The sequence below is a fragment of the Argentina silus genome, assembly GCF_951799395.1.
Source record: "Argentina silus genome assembly, chromosome: 12".
In the NCBI taxonomy this organism is placed as follows: domain Eukaryota; kingdom Metazoa; phylum Chordata; class Actinopteri; order Argentiniformes; family Argentinidae; genus Argentina; species Argentina silus.
In genome coordinates, this window is record NC_139666.1 from 13154802 (window position 1) to 13171898 (window position 17097).

The 17097-nt window shown below is 44.5% G+C and overlaps 1 protein-coding gene across 1 annotated transcript in view; it reads left to right on the forward strand.

The window, feature by feature from the left end:
• anos1 (anosmin 1) overlaps positions 1-13456 on the forward strand; it is a 34494-nt gene extending 21038 nt beyond the window's left edge. Inside the window, exons 5-14 of the mRNA XM_083681663.1 lie at positions 2143-2324; positions 2735-2864; positions 5512-5717; positions 6830-6974; positions 7171-7317; positions 9452-9540; positions 10648-10819; positions 11011-11234; positions 12039-12180; positions 12292-13456. Coding sequence (XP_083537789.1) covers positions 2143-2324; positions 2735-2864; positions 5512-5717; positions 6830-6974; positions 7171-7317; positions 9452-9540; positions 10648-10819; positions 11011-11234; positions 12039-12180; positions 12292-12347 — 1493 coding nt within the window. The 3' untranslated portion in view covers positions 12348-13456. The remainder of the gene's footprint in view (positions 1-2142; positions 2325-2734; positions 2865-5511; positions 5718-6829; positions 6975-7170; positions 7318-9451; positions 9541-10647; positions 10820-11010; positions 11235-12038; positions 12181-12291) is intronic.
• The last annotated feature ends 3641 nt before the right edge of the window (positions 13457-17097 follow it).

Here is a 17097-nt window from a genome sequence, read left to right on the forward strand (position 1 = left end):
TCTTACCTACTCTACTATACACTATTCTGTAACATCCTCCCAAAGGCGCGCTGGCAAAGTGGAGTTCTGAATAAGATATGGCTGAGCATGTGGAAGATTGCTATGTCAACTTTAGTCAAAATTAATGAGACTTCTTCTTCTCAGGGTTTAACTTTTTAAAGAAAAGAAAAAAGAAATTAATTAGAAAAGTCTAATTAAGAGAATCTCAAATGATTTCCTAATTAGATAGTGTATGTGAATACCCCACTGCTTCCCGTGTTCTCATCTAAGAGGCTCTATATTAGTTTGCAGGCGAGAACCTTCTGAATAGCACATAGAGACAGATGTTATTTGCTCTTTCTCTTCCTCTCTCTCCCTCCTTCCCCCCTATATGTCTCCTTCCTTCTCATACACACACACACACACACACACCACTGTCAGCAGTGATGCCTCTGTAGTCATTTTTGATGGATTATACTCCACCGAGACACCAGTGTAGAAAGACACTCATGTTCTCAGTCTATGTCCTCATGTTAATCTGTCAGTCTGTCCTTATGGACTCCCTCATCAGGCGACAATGCTAGATCCTCACAGTCATAAACACTTCACAACTTCACACCACAAAGACAAGTGAAGGAGGGGGTTTGGATGTATGAAAGTTTGGAGGCCTCAGAGGATCAGTGCTCAAAAGCAAAGACTCAGTCAGTCATCCTCAGGGTTTATGGGAGGCCATTGTGAAACATTCACCTTTGAAGAATGTATTGTTGGAACTGTTCCGCCCACATTGATTGGTGCATGTTGGCCTTAGCCCTGTAATTAGAGAGGTCATTATGACAGTGTGTGTGTGCGTGAGTATTTAGAATTATAATCCATGAGTATTATTGCTGGAATGTGCAAGACATGAAGGGACGCTCTGCTCTTGATCACTGATCAACAGGAGTTACATCATGGTTTTGGAAAGGGAGAGAGAAAGTGTGTGGCCATTGAAAGATGAATGCTGTGAGTATTCTTAGAGTCTTGGACCAGACCTGGCTCAATGATGGGAATATTTGGATAGGGAGCTGAGAGAAGGTTTAGGATTGGTTGCTTTGCTGCATGTGGATGATTGTTGGATGGGAGAGGTGGTGTGTGTTTGTGTGTGGCTCTGAGAGAAGACGAGCCAGGGCGAAAGGGGAGGGAGAGGAGGAATGTTGTGGTATTGTTAATGTAGTGTGTTCCTCATTTTGCAGGAGGTGTGACACACGCACACTCTGGAGCTGTGAAACCACAGCACAATGGCACACAGCTGTTCCTGAGCAGAGAGCTCCTATCTATGGGACGGGAGACTAACTCCATATATGTCTCACAAATGGTCCCACCTCCATCTTCCAGTATTTTATGGGTATCAAGTCATCACATTAAAAGAGCCTCTAAAAGAGTGAATGGAGATATAACAAGTTCAAGCAGCCTGCTTATACAGCCGATGCTATTGAGGACACTCAGTTGTTTGCAGTCAATTTGAGGTGCCATGAGCCTGTGTGTTTATACTGCATTTCATGAATGCAGAACAGCAGCAGTAGTGCTGCTCGGCGAGTGAAGAGGTAGTCTATAATGGTGCGAAGCGCCAGGTGATTTATAGAGAGGTGTGGGATTAATTCAGTGTTCTTCTCTACTCCTGAAGCCGCTTTTTTCCAATCTCCATCTCATTAACACTCCGCCCACTGCTCAATCAACAACTCACTACCTCTCAATTGTAATAAATCCAACGGAGAGAGTTAATCTGTCGTGGCTGTGCACTTCTTCCAATTGTGCACTAAATAAATATCTAATTTATCGCACATGGGCACATCAACTGAGGTTGAATGGGTTTGACTGTGAGGAACAGTGATGCAAATGGATTTTTTGGTGTGTGTTTGTTAGGGAAGAGAGGACATACTGCTAGCGGTATAGCTGTTTGCTATACCTCACATGCCTAGACGCTATCTGCCTAAAGAAACAGCTGGTAAAACACAGTCTTCCACGCCTGTGAGACGAGAGTGTCACGGTCCGCCACAGTAGGATGGTGATGCTTTCACTTAGTCCGTCTCACAGTGACGATGTCATCTAAAATCTGTCTCACAGTCATGATACTGTGTGTTGTCTGAAGTCTGTCTCACAGTGATGATGTTATGCTTTGCCCCTAAGGAGCACCACTGAAGCCCAGGAAGGAGCTGGTGTTTTTGGAGCTCCCAACAGGTCTGGAGATTCGCTGGTCCTCTAAGTTCAACATCTCTGTGGAGCCTGTCCTGTATGTGGTGCAGCGTCGCTGGAACTATGGCATCCACCCAAGCGAGGACGATGCCACAGAGTGGGAGAGCGTGGCACAGGTAGAGCATCACACCAAATACCCTCTTACACTGTGACATAATCATTGCCCATTTGGTTCTCCTAAATAAATAGCATGGGCAATGCGAACAGCAATGTTTACGAATCTGTGTATCATATGGGAAATTAGTATCCGTAGTTCTGCATTCATAAGTGATAAACTTTTGAAAATACGTTGTCCCTGCCATAAGGGGTACATGTGACACCCTCAGGGCACCACACAGCTGTGGAGGCTCTACCCCGACTGACTGTCCGTTGCACACGGCTGCACATTCCTTACAGTCACAATGTCTTTGAAAGTTTGGCAAAGAGAAACACACAGATGACTGATGTGGCAGCAAACGCACATGAGCTGCGACCCTGTCTCACCTCTGACCCCTGTGGGCCTGCTCTCTCCCCATCTGTCCCTCAGACTACAGAGGAGCGCGTCCAACTGGCCGACATCAGAGCCAGCAGATGGTACCAGTTCAGAGTGGCAGCAGTCAACGTCCACGGGACCCGCGGCTTCACTGCTCCCAGCAAGCACTTCCGCTCCTCCAGAGGTGTGTGTGTGTGTGTGTGTGTGTGTGTGGCCTTGCTTTAATTTAGTTCCTGTTTGACACCCAGTGCTCTCCATTTGCTACAGTTAAGACTTAGGAACAGGTGGAGCCTTTGGGACAAGGTTTTACAACCTGATTTGCCTCAGTAACGCCTAATTTACCCTATTTCGCTACACATGTACACAGACAATCATTGTACTGTGTGTGTGTGTGTGTGTGTGTGTGTGTGTGTGTGTGGTAATGTAGGTCTTACTGTACTTAGCCTACTGGGTGAAACAAATCATATATTTTCTCTGTGGGGGATTACTTAGGCTCGCAATACTGCTCACATCAGAATACACTTGATCTTTTTGGCAGGAAGTTTCAAATTCATCACCACCTTACATAAGCCTTTGAATGTTCCTTTCACTACCTACTGTCGCTAACCTCAACCTTAAATCGAATTAGCATTCACTTGGCATTGCTCCCTCCACTGTCCCCAAAGTTCTACAATGAGCTACATGGAAATTATAAATCACATTGATGCCAACCAGAACACAAGTCATGAGAAATGACTTTTCTGTTCTGTGTTGCAACCAGAGCTTCATTTAACTCTTCAAAGATGGGGTTTTCCCCTCTTTACAGCCATATAAAATGTAATATGTCTGAATTAGTCAGGATATTGAAGGTTTCAAATGCATGTAAGTGTTGTCTGGCTTCCAAGAGGAATGAGGTAAGGAAGCCTGCTTCAGATCTTTGCCACAGATTAGAGGTGTTTGATGCCAGACTATGCTGATGTTTGACTACTCTGTGTGTTCCATGTTGAATGACACTAAATAGCTCTGTAGTGCAGCTGCAGATGGCATTTGTTAAAGCTCCAGCCGATTGTTGTGGAATTCCCATGGATTACAGGTTTATGAATGTAATATTGTGTCTACATGTCATGTGACGTTGGCCAGATAGTGTCTGTTTCTTTGACATGTAGAGGCAAAGCCATGTGCAGAACAATTCAGTTGATATGGCGCAGGATGCTGCCTTAGTTTTGGTTTTGCCTCTGTGTTTGCTCTTGCAACATACACAGTTAAAAGGACAGTTCAATCAAAAGCGTTTTTCAGGCATTTTCAGGAGTCCGTGTCCCATGCCATCGTTTGATTAGATCTGACTCAACTCCAAATGAATGGAAAAGAAAGACAACAAATTAATCAGAACACCAGAACATGAGATGGTGCCTGTCTTTCCCTTTCCATTCATCTGACAAATGTAGATTTATTTTGTGAACTGTTCCTTTAATGACCACCCTCACGTTCACCTTCAGTATGAATAGCCATAGCTAATGATGATGGTAGTGGAATACAATCCTCACAAGGGACCCAAAACGCACACCATCTTGAGCTTCATGTCAAGACCAAATCGTCTTAATGTATTTGGTGGTGTATCCCCAGTGACCTTCCCTGTCAACTGTATTAATACATGAGGTCCCTTGGGTGATATGACAGGCTGTTTGACATACCCAGACACCAGGTGGAGAAGGATTCTGCTGTAGGGATGGAAACGGATCTCCAATCCTTCCAATCACCTCCACAACATTGATGGATTGATGGGAGCTGTCATGGAGTTGATGAGCACTGGATGATTCTCTCATTCCTTTGTTATTTACACAGCACCACTGTATCATCTGACTGCAATTTCCCACCTCCATACATTGTTAGGGCAATTTGCAAAAGCTCTCGTGCTTATTTATCTTGCGTGGATAACATTAGCCGGCTCTGAAATGATGCCTCCAATTGCACTCTCAAACCACCTCAAATGTGTTTCAGGTGGGAGAAGGCAGGGGGAAAGGAGCTAACAACTGGGTTCTCGATCATTTTATCATTATGGGCCAATTCCCTCTGGTCTGGCATCTGGCCCTCTCTGCCTGGGCCAGGCTGACATCAGCACTGTACATGGCTGCCTGCAACTAGCAGCTAGTAGCTAGCAGCTTACAACTAGCCCGGGTCAGCCCCCATCTGGCTGGACTCAAAACCTGCCCCACAACACCATTTAGACACACACTAACCCAGCTAGGTATTCACACACACACACACACACAGATGGAATGTGAGGGTTGAGCCCAAGTGAGAAGCATGTGTTTGTTAACCCTTGACCTGCGCTCTCCATCCTGTGGAACGCTATCATAGGCATGACATGACACCTGTCATAACATTTCATGACAGATTATTCGTATAGGACTAATTACTTTACACCGTCATACTGGCCTCTCAGCTGTGCTGCAAAGATTTTTCAAGTGTGAAAATGTACCCTGGTTTGTTACAGGCCTACTTACAAAATGTCTAACATAATTTGAATGAAGGACAAACACATTTCTGTGGTAAACTGATTAATTCTTTAATCATTTATGAATGGTTACAAATGGTTTTGTTATTGGTCTATGTATCAGCACCGACTTATTCAGAAAACAATGGCATAGCAGTCAGTTTTGACAAAGACATTATTTGCGGTTGTTCACAAATTAAACAACCAAAAACAATTCACTTTTGATCATCTGTGTCTTCCATTGAGAGACAATACCTTCTATGTCATACATTATGCTTAGTCCCTGTTTAAAGACCAACAGCTGGAGGGAGAGATGGAGAGAGCTGCTCTGAATTACTGTGTGTTGGTGTGTTTCCAGATCCCTCTGCTCCTCCCAGCCCAGCCAGCCTGCGCGTCACCAACATGACACTGGGTGCTGAGGGGCTGGTGACTGCCCGTCTCAACTGGACCCTGCCAGAGGAGCCTGATATCCCCGTCCATCATTACAAAGTCTTCTGGAGCTGGACCGTTCCCGGCAAGTCTATGGTGCCGTCCAAGAAGAAGAGGAGAAAGACCACCAACGGGGTAATCCTCTCTCCTCTCTCCCCTACCTGGGTGATGTGTCGGCAGGCTGTAGACTCGGCAGACGCCCCTGGCGTGGGCCTGGTTCAGGGCGGGCCTATTTGGACCTGGTCCATCTCACAGCATCACTCCTACAGCCTCAGGACTGTAAATACAAACCACAGACCAACTACAGAAAAAGATAAACAACGAAAGGCATCTCATTTGATTACACAAACTCTTAAAGCTATCGCTCTCGTAGCTCTCATTGTTTTATTTCCTCAAACAAATTAAACTTCTCTTAAGCGCATGGTTAAGCTTTGAAAGAAAACACAACAAATCACTTGTGGCTCATTTACTGCTAGATAAATCATTCAATGCCATGAGGCTGTATTCCTTGGATAACATATATGTCAAAGTTACTATTATTTAGAATACTAGAAGATATATTAGAAGAAATCCAGAGATCATTTTGCTTTGGCCCGCTATATAATCAGTTATAAGTTTAAACTAAATATAAAATGAGGAAGTATAAGAGGTACAACAGCAGCCATGCATATCTTTATTATTTTCCATCGAAAGACCATTTTGATTGCGTAAAGCAAAAAACGATATTCGACAGCTAGACAGCTAAGCCATTGGCACTTACGCAGAGTCCTATCCTGAATTAGCTTTTGTAATAAACAGCAGATGTGCCACTGAGGTGAGAAAGCTGGAAGATACCAGATACCTATTGACACATGTACTACTGGTTTCCACTTTGGCACCTCAGGGCTTTGAAAGCAACCTGCTGCTATCGGAATGTCAAAACAAGCACAGTCAATAACCAGAGCCTATCAAGCCCATGCTGCTGGTGGAATGCTGAGACCCAAACATAAGCTAACAAAGCCCCAGGAGGTTTTGATAATATGTCTCCCTCACACGGCCCACAGTCTCATGCCCTGCTACGCTATCTCATCCCCATGGTGGTTCACCCTGCCCGCATGTGTTCCCAATCACCACGCTTTCCCACAGGCCTGGCCTGGGCTGGGACTGGGCAAGGGACTGGGACAGGGCTGGGAGTCTAATCTAGTGGGTAGCAGTGTGACATGGTTGTGGCCAGGCTGTTGAACTGTCTTGTGTTCCTGTGGTTGCAGGCCCAGAGCTGGGTGGATCTGGAGGGGCTGCAGGCCAACAGCAGTTACACAGTGGAGCTGCAGGCGGTGACGTACTGGGGACAGGTGCGTCTGAAGAGTGCCAAGGCCTCTCTTCACTTCAGCTCTGCACAGAACAACGACTCAGGTAAGGCAGTTTCACTCATGAGTGATTATGTTACGCTGTTACACAGTAATTTAGTAATTGTTGTGTAATTGCAACATAAGAGAGTTGAGTATTTTTTGAATGAGTTGATTATGAGTAAGACCATTATCCAACCAAAAAGTATTATAGTATATATGGAAAGTATTATCCAACCAACCTTCATTCTTTTCCAACATAGTCAAATCAGTGTCAAAGTCAAAGAAGGAGGAGGTGACGCCCATTGGGTCTACCCTGGGGAAACGCCCCGCGGGCCCGTTGGAGGTGGGCACACCTTTCTACCAGGACGGCCAGCTGCAGGTCCGCGTTTACTGGAAGAACAGAGGAGGTATGTGGTTGTGGTTCTGGCTTCAGCCTCTACTGTACTGTAATTACCACCGCATTCCCACATCCATCATCCTCCTGCCTCATTTTATTGGCTAATCAATGTCGGGGTATGAATGATTCTCAATGACTTACACGATCAAAGTTTAATCTAGGAAAACTAGTATTGGATAGTGTAGATCAAATAAATGAAACAATGTATCTTTGTGACTGAGGGTAATTGGAGCGCTGGGGTGAGTGAGTGTTAATCTGCACATGGGCCGGTAGAGCGCAGGCTCTGTTTGCTGAAGAACAATAAACACAGGGAGCGGGGCCTATATGATGGAGTTTATTGACAGCTGTATTTAATAGATCCTCCTCCACCAAAGAAGTCGCTCACATTAGTGTTGAAACAGTCCATTTTGTTTTACAAGACCTGACGTCACCTCCCAGAAACACCCAGGTTGGACTCTAAAGGGTTAAACCCTATAAGAATGCCTCTGACAGCAGCGTTCGTTCCCCAGCCCGTAGATTAATACCAGAGTGGAAATATGGAAACCTTGAAAGGCGTGCTTCAAGGGTAGCCTGTCAAGTCCCATTCACTGCTCTATGTTATGTTACTAATATATGTCATCACCCAAGCCAAGCTCCACATAGTGGAGTCAAGAATGTACTGGCTGGCTGGGAGAGGCCTTGTCTCCTGATGGACTGGCCTTCTGCTGAATCACATACAGAGAGCGAGAGAGGGGGGAATGCTTCCTGGTCCAGAGTCAAAGTAGAGCCGGCTGGGGCTCAGGGAGCTGAGTGATTGTGACTGGGACGGGCACGAGTTCAGCCCAGAGTGTTGTGGAGTTAGTCCTGGGCCAGGTCCATATCCTGGTGGTTGGACTGTGGACTGTGGCCCTGGCAGTGTGGGCACGGCCTCTTGCTGGGCTGATGGATGGCTCTGACTCTGCCTCTGACCACCCGTATTGTAGTGCAGTAAGCAGACAGCTGGACCGACTGAGTGGAGAGCTTTAGTCCTGACCCAGGGTCAGGTTCCTCATCAGCTCTGTGTGTTCTGACGGAGGGGCCGGCTAACTTAACCCTGATTACATTAGTCACTCATTCTGAGACAGAGCAGCATACCCCAGATCTGGGCCGGAGCTGGCTGTCTGTACTGCTTCCATCAGACATGGGAGGGTCTTACCGTAAGATACTGTATCAGTGTCCGTCTGTCTCAAACAAAGACAATAGACAGGACAGCGGCGGTGGCGGCACTTCTGAGGCTAGCTCACAGACGATTTATCTTACTCTACAGTGCTACTGCTCTCTACCTGATTTCCATGTTCCTTCCCTTGTTTTACATGCCACTCCCCTTCTCTGTCAGTCTAGCTATGCATATCTTGTTTATTTTTTCCCAATTTCCCGCTTCCCTGTAATTCCTCTCTTCTGCTTCCAAAGTGCTGGGAGGCTGTGCGCGCCAGATCCGTGTCTAAGCCTTCAAAGGACCCCTTTTATCTCCCTACCACAAACCAGGCCCCTGCCAAGGGCTAACACAGCGTAACTCAATTATTAATCGGAGAAGTATAATTTCACATCCGAACGATACAGCCGGATGAATAATAAATCCAGTAAAATAACAGGGGGACCAATGGGAGCGTACACATCACTGATTAGCCAGTGAGGCCCTACTGTTCAGTAATGAAGTGGCGGGAACGCTGCTGGTTCACCAGGGCTGAGGGCAGCCACTCAAACATAGGCAGGGCTGCTACTGCACTGATTAGATGGTTAAACACAACAGTTGGAGAAATATTTGAGGACTAGAGCTTTTAGTCAATTGCATATACACTCTTTTCAAAATAAAAAAAATCTTCTTATCCCTAATGTTGCAATTAAAATGAGTCACAGACAAGCAAATTTAAGAACGTTGTTTTTCATGCTTTGGAACAGATGTTATCATCTAATCAGAGCTGTGGTGGAGATCACACTGATACTGTGAAATGAACAGGGCTCAGACGGCGTGCTTGGATGTTTTGCTTTGTACGATAACATCACTTTATCCAACAAGCATTTATGATGTCTCCTGGTGTCCGATCATGTTCAGTAGGTTCCTTGTCCCAGTTTTGGTATCAGGTCAGTGACCGTCTCTCTTCTCTCTCTTCCTCCTCTTCTCTCAGACTCTCTGGTGAGTCGCTACCATGTCCAGTGGATGCCGGAGTACTGCAGCCACAACGAGACCAGAGGACCTGAGAAATCCGTCACACAGGTCAGTCCCAAATCATGATTTGATCAAAGCAGATGATCTCAGAATGTATTTGCAGGTCCATGTCTTGATGTGGAACTCAGTGGTGTGCATAGTGTCTGCCAGCCCTTTTGTCTTTCGTTAAGAAAAAGCCAATCTACTCTAAAGAAAAGAGCCCCACTCAGAGCCTGCGTCCTGTTGTGCTATTTGCAGCGGGCAAATCACTGTTGTTTTGATTATGACTCAGTCCGTGTGGTCAAACATGTGGTGTGTGCTGCCCAATAAAACACATTTAGTAAAACAATGTTTCCGGGAATGGGGGACCATGCACCCCCAGCATGAGTTGCCCAGGCTGCATGGCTTGATTTGGGGGTGGTTGGGGGTTGAGGGTGTCGGGGGGGGGGGGGGGGGGGGGGGCACACAGACTCAGCCTCAGCCTGATACAAGATGGCAGAGGCCTTGCAATCAACACATTCTTCTGGGACCCCTTCTCTAGTTGCTAGGAAATACACATCCTTTTTCTATAGATCACTGGGAAGGATTCCAGCAGAGCACTTGCTTGTCGGTGTCCCCTGTGTGCGAACATGGTGCCTCACTAGGATTTAATCAGGGCTGTTTCGTATCACAGAGCATACACGCACCCCCCTCGGAATTCAGTGCTATTAGTGTCAAACCACTTTATTACAAATGCAAGATTTAAATCCACCACTCAGCAGGAAATGTTCATGTTTCCTCGAGAAGAGACACAAGAGGCGATTTTTAGATCAGTCGATGATTCGCGTCTGAAACGAGGTCTAGAGCATTCAAATGTCATGTCATCTTCATTTTAAATTCTGCGTTGAGTTTACTCATCTTTATAAAGTCACTTTCCCTTATATTTGTGTTACATTTGGAACCCATAAAATGGAGATCATGATTTTTACATCAGGGTCAGAATTGAAGAATAGTGGTTTAACCCCTAACATGTGCCTGTTCAAAGTGGTCCTCTGATGTGGGGCATTTTCCAGGGCCTGAAATGGGAATCTGATCCCCTCCGGCTCTGTGTATTTAATTATCTGCGGGGCTCCCAGAGACATGACCTGGGTGACATGTCAAAGTCATCAGGGCTGAAAAATGTGTTTCTGGGCTCAGGAGAACTACATCAACCTCCCCAGCCTGCTGTTTTCCTGCAAGTACAAAGTCACCGTTCACATGCTCAAGTCCAAGAGACGCTCCAAGGACGAGAGCACTACCTTCCTCACCCCGTCCTGCCTCACCATCCGGAGCAAGAGCCACAAACACATCCCCTGTCCTGGGGAGGGAGGTGAGACAGAACAGCACCTCATTACTCACATCCTGGTTATAGACTCTTCTCATGTGATAGAGTAGAGATGTATCTATTCACTATGAATCATCTCTTTACAGTATATCAGTATATATCAGTCTGTGAACTAAATAATCTATGGACAGTATATCAGAATAGTTTTTCTTAATGGTCATTTTTGTCTTTCTCAGTAGCTCCAGGGCTTCCCAAAGTGTTGGCCAAGCCAGAGAACCTGACGGCATCCTTCTCCATCCACGAGGGCAACATCACAGGCAACTTCCTGTGGCGGGTGTCCAAGGTCCAGCCCCATCAGCGAATCACAGGCTTCCAGGTCACCTGGGCCGAGGTCACCACAGAGAGCCGACAAAACAGCCTTCCCAACAGCATCATTTCCCAGTCCCAGATCCTGCCTCCGGTACGTTATTTCCATAACTTTTAATTCAAGTAACTTTATTTTTGATGTGAGAGAACTTATTTTGTGGAAAAGTACATGCACTCACCTTAGAGTAAGGTGACTCTTTTCAGGATATGTCTTAATATATGTGTGCTTTTGCTCTTAGACAGGGTTTAGGGGCAGCATAAAAGCAGGAATATATTACATTTTGGCTGATGATACTGTCCTCAGTTGCTGAAAAAGAAGTGCTATCTTCAGCATTTCGTTATACAGATGTCAGGCGTGGAGGTATTTTAAGGATACGCCGCCGTGCCCTCTTTACATGAATCTGGAGATAAGCAGCGGTGTAGACAGACACAGGGGGAGATCTAAGGGAGGGGGTGTTGTGTCCTGGTGGAGGTTCTCCTCCTCCCGTGTTTCATCTACCTTCCCTCCTTCCTCTTTCATCCTCTGTGAGAGCTGTGAAAACCCCACTATTTTACATAATCTCCTCTATCAACAACACGTTAAGCCTGTCTGCGCCGCCCAATGAGGTAGCATCTAAAAATAACAGAACCCACCACTCAATGTTTAGCAGACGAACAAAAACGATGGAAAACAGGACATTTGACAACAAAGTCCTCATTTACATAGTGCTTGGGTAGAGAGCAGAGTGTGGATGCATTGTTTTACAGGTTTAACCAACAAGCAACCAGCAGTCATGTAAACATTTTTACATACATTTTGACAGACAAAAGTTGAGACTTCCTTACAGTACATAGGCCTACAGAGTGAATGTCAAAACATGTTCTCTTATACCAGTGATTGATAGAATGTCTCTTCCAGGATCATAATCTGCTGGTAGTGTCCAACCTGCGGCCAGCCACGTACTACAGACTGGAGGTTCAGGTTATAACAACAGGAGGGGAGGGTCCTGCTACTGTCAAGACCTTTCAGACCCCCAGTGTGTTACCAGTCCTGCAGCACCGTAAGCGCTAACTCACTGTCTATGGCTCTCTCACAGCTAGCAGTTGTCTTAAATTACCTCAGAAAACACCAGTAGGAACTGATCTTGACGTGTCCTTTGTATGTGTCGTAGGACCCAGACTCAGGCAGCACCATCCGCATCAGAAGCCCTCAGCAGAGAGACATTGAGACTCCCAGCCAGCCAGACCCAGTGGAACCAGAACCAATGTCTCCCAGGTCCTTCACCCGGGGAGGGAATACAGTGTGGAACCAAACAGAAACACAGAAACAAGGCAGACCATGAACTGATCCCTACTCATGTGATATGAGTTCTACTCCAGGCTGCACAGCATATGCTTCTCCCTCATAGTCCCCTCAGATGTTCCCTACTGACTGGGGTCTGCACCAAACAGTCAGATACAAACTGTAGGACTCTTTTCTTTTCTACTGGTTGGTTCATTTTTCTCCATTTCATCTCAGAGTGGGACAGTAGGACAAAGTTGATCACAGCCATCAAACTAAAGCTACTGCATTTTATCCATTTTGATTGTATTTAATCTTAGAAAAAATACTGAAGGCTGTTGAATTGTTGACATGAAATTAGTTTGCATCTTGTTTAAACATTACAGTAACTTGATTGAAGACACATGAACATGAATGGAGCAAATGCCATACAATTGTAAAACACAATCATGTATTCGTTGAGAAAGGAGAAGTTGGATTTCACCTATTTATTTTGTTTTACCAAGTAAAAAGATGGCGCTTAGGCATACAGTATGTACGGATGAATAATGTAACTAAAACCAGTGTAGTTTAACCCAAAATATTGCTCATAGTATGTTGCATGTAGAAGTACATTTGACTTTAACTGTAAATGAATTACTAGCTTCAAATTGAATGCTTGTAATGGTTTTGCATGACAAACGTTAGTGTTCTGTAGGCATGAAATACGTCTGTGTTACCTCTTTTGAATATGTTAGCAATATTTCATTAACAGATTAACAGAGAACTATATGGGGAATAATATGTAATGTTTATTAATGAAATTATAACTTTGTGTGGAAATGTTGGAATTGTATATGTTCTTGGCTGTAGAAATATTTGTTGTGGAACAGTCAGTGAATGTCTATATTTATTTATGTGTGTATTACAAAGTTTGATTTGTGTGGATGTGTGTGTACTGTATGTGTGTGTGTGTGTGCGTGTGTATGTGTGTGTGTGTGTGTTTTGTGTGTTTTGTGTGTTTTAGTCTAGAGTTTTTGAACCGGCAAAACATCTTGTAAAGACATTTTGTAAAAATGGAATTGTAAATACAGTCTTATGTTACATGTTATTTTTCCATGGTAGAAACTGTACAAACTGTTAAGTAATAAAATAATCCTTAACCTATTCCTTATGCTTTCTTGCTTAATTGAAAGTGCTGTGAGAAGGCAATATATGCAATATATTATCCAAACATTGGACTATTTGGCAGATGCTGTTGTTTATTTTGGCTGTGGTGTCCATGATGCTAGACTCCCAACACAGCGTATTCACTCATCTCTCCAGGAGTCTGAGACATACGGTACACTCCACCAGTCCAAATAAACAGGTCATTCAGGGCTTACCAGCCACAGTGAATACACCACGGTGGGAGTCCGGTGCTCCTGGTCATAATACTTTTCAATAGAGTATAGTATTGTATTTGGAAAGCTTTAAATCCTATTTTTCTCTGTCCTTCCACTTTTTAAGCATTGCATTTTTACGTATTTTAAGTAAACAAAGCCTGCCAGGCTGAAAGAGGACACATTTTCTTGCACTGAGTCACACAATTTACCAAATGGAGTATGATACAGAGAGGTTTGATGATAACTGCATTTCAATTATTTCAAGAAAACAATATTCACAGATGGTACTCATGAGCTGGCTTTGATGTGTGTCAATCAGTCAGACACAGATTACTGCTTTGACTTCTGCTTGTTTGTCACACCATTCTATTGCTTGTTTTTTCACCTATTGTCTTCACCTTTTTGCATGTGAAACACCCTTATTGTGGAATCACAGAGTGCACCTCAAAAGGACAGTATGTCTGTTGTGTGTGGTCTGATTGAGCCTTAACGTAGTCTGGACATCCTGCTGTTTGTTTTGGACAACCCAGTATACTTGCACTTGGTTAGCCCTGGTTCTCCTAGTAATATCTACACTGCTGTTTTAGACTTCAAATCCTAGTTAGACTTTCATAGACTTTCGACTGACAGGCCCAAGTTGTTAGAGGATGTATTACTCTTTATTAATGCAATACTATGAATCTGTAAAAGTATGATAATTACAGTGTGGTGTGTATATCAGGAATAGCTGTGTGTGTGTGTGTGTGTGTGTGTGTGTGTGTGTGTGTGTGCATGTGTGCGTGCATGCACACTTTGTGAGTGTAAGTGTGTGTGTTTTGTGTATATTTGTGTGTAGGGCGTGCATTCTTGCATGCATGTGTGTGTTCCCCTACTGTGCCAACAGGGGCCCTAGATGTCTTGATGATTGGCCGTTGCGCCTCAGAGGACGTCCACATTTCATCCACAAGTGGTCAAGCCCTGGTCTCATCTCCATCTCATCTCCATCAGTTTCCACAGTGAGGATCTAATTATTCTGAGCCCTTGGTTTTCACACACTCAGCCGCTCCAGTCAGTCAGTGGCTGTGGCTGGCCCGGCCACTCTCCTCTCAGGGATGTTGTTTATATACAGTTCTATTATGTCACAAGAGATTAGTTCCTCTCAGTCTGTGCACGCTAATCCTCTTCTCTGCTCCAGGACCCTGGCCGATGTTGTTTAGCCAAGACTGCTTTCTCTGTGAGCCAGCCCAGCCCCTTTCCCTTTCACTCTGTCAGAGTCCTCTCCACACACACACCAAATACTGCGGCCTTCAAGTGTGAAAACCTCAAAACAAAAGGCCTCCAGCCTCCTTTGAGGCACGTTGTATTAAGTCCAAGTCTCAGAGGACATAAAAGGAAAGAAAAACTGTAACGACTAAATAAAAGGCTCGTCATTCAGGACAAAAGCTGTGCCTCGAATAGTACAAGCCCAAAGAGGGCTTATTCACTTCGCATGACATTACATCCCCATTGTTCAAGTCTGGGGGATATTATTTTCAAATTCAAACATATTTTCTGTAAACAATATTGTTCTTTTGGTCTGGTTGAATAATCATGGTCAGTCAAATATTTACCCTTCTGCTGGTTGATATTTGTCTTTTTGATTAAAATGTGGTATAAAACAGTAATTCCTTTGAGAGGAGAGAAACAAAGATAGTCTGTGTCTCCTACACATTTCCTCTGACCCCTCGCCACCCGTTCTGTAGATTAACATTGCACTCAGCCATGCTTCGCCATTTATCAAACTTTACACACTATTTCTGGCTGTTCACCGACTTACCACATCACAACACACATACCCTTCCCAAACAATATCAGCCATACCTCATAGGGATCAATGGCATTCAGATGGTGTTGATGCTGGTCAGCAGTATTGTGGTTGTCTTCTGATGAGCTCAAAAAGAAATTGTCTTGATAAACAGTGCTTTTCCATACATACATGTCCACTCATTGGAAATGTAAGTTATGGGTGGTAGACAAGTCTACTCCCATGTGACTGTCAGGTCAGTTATATTGTCATTGACAGAATAGAGTGATCACTTCCACCTGGAACTATTCCATTTAGAACGAGACTCTTTAGATATGAATGGGTGGAATATATTGTCTGTGAGATTGCTGAAAAGTAAGTGGAATGTTTTTTTCCTCTCCATTAGAGCGGGCAATGTTGCTCTAGTGTTGTGTGCTGGTGAGAACTCTGACCTTGCCCAGGGCTGTGGCGTGTTTCTGGTTAGGCCCTGCCCTGGTGAGTAGGACCAGGCTGGGTGCACATGAAAGACTCTCTCTGTCAGGCCGCGAGGATGTTCAGTCTAAGTCTAATGAAGACCAGAACACGTGTGGAGACCTCAGTACATGCATGGCACACATTATACAACTATAAGCTACCTACAAAAGAATATGTACAATGGTTGCGGAGAAGGTTAGGACAAATATCCAGGGCCGACTCAATACTGAGCCACATTGTACTGTAGGAGTCTATTGTGGATGTTCCAGGATTCAAATGATGACCTTACAACATGTTTGCAGAGTTTTCATTTCTACAAGGCCTCTGCCACTGTGGAAGGGATCACATTAACCTTTAAGAACATATAAACTTATTCAGATTGGATATCTGAATACCCTTGACCTGGATTGCTCCATATTCATTCTCTCACAACAGTGCTCTGAAAGTACGGTTTTATACAGGCTACATTTTGCTACTTATTCTGATAGAATGAAATGCCTTGAGACCAAGGCTAACTTGAATGCCTCTTATTCACTTCTCCCATCTGAGTCTGTCTATTATAAGCACGATGTTCAGGATCAGTTTATCATGTTGTGTTTAGAATCACACAGGTGATCCTCACAATTCACTCCTGGAAAGGGCAACATTTCTCATCCTCCTCATGAGTCGTATTACAACAGACAATGTTTCTCAAGGACCTGCCATTGAGTTCCTCAGGGTTGGGTCAAAGGTAAACAAGAGGTCCGTTGAGACCTCAGTGTGTATTTACAAAGAAAGGCTCCCTTGAGAAACCATTATCATTCTAGATCCCTCTTTCCTAACCAAACATCCGTCTCCACTGGGACACAGACTGAGGAGATCAGGAGATCATGTTGAGAGCTCTCATCTAGCCGAGTAATAGCTGTTTATAATCTCCTCTGATTAGTGCTAATCCCCTTAATGCTCCTTCCCGGGAATAAACAAATATTGACCTATGCGACCCGCAAATAATTCATGAAGTTAGGAAGCTTCTACCCTGTCTGTCCATTTAGTATGATAACATGCTCTCTCATCATTTAGAATTCAGCCCAGCACCAGTTAGTACAAATAAGTAGTG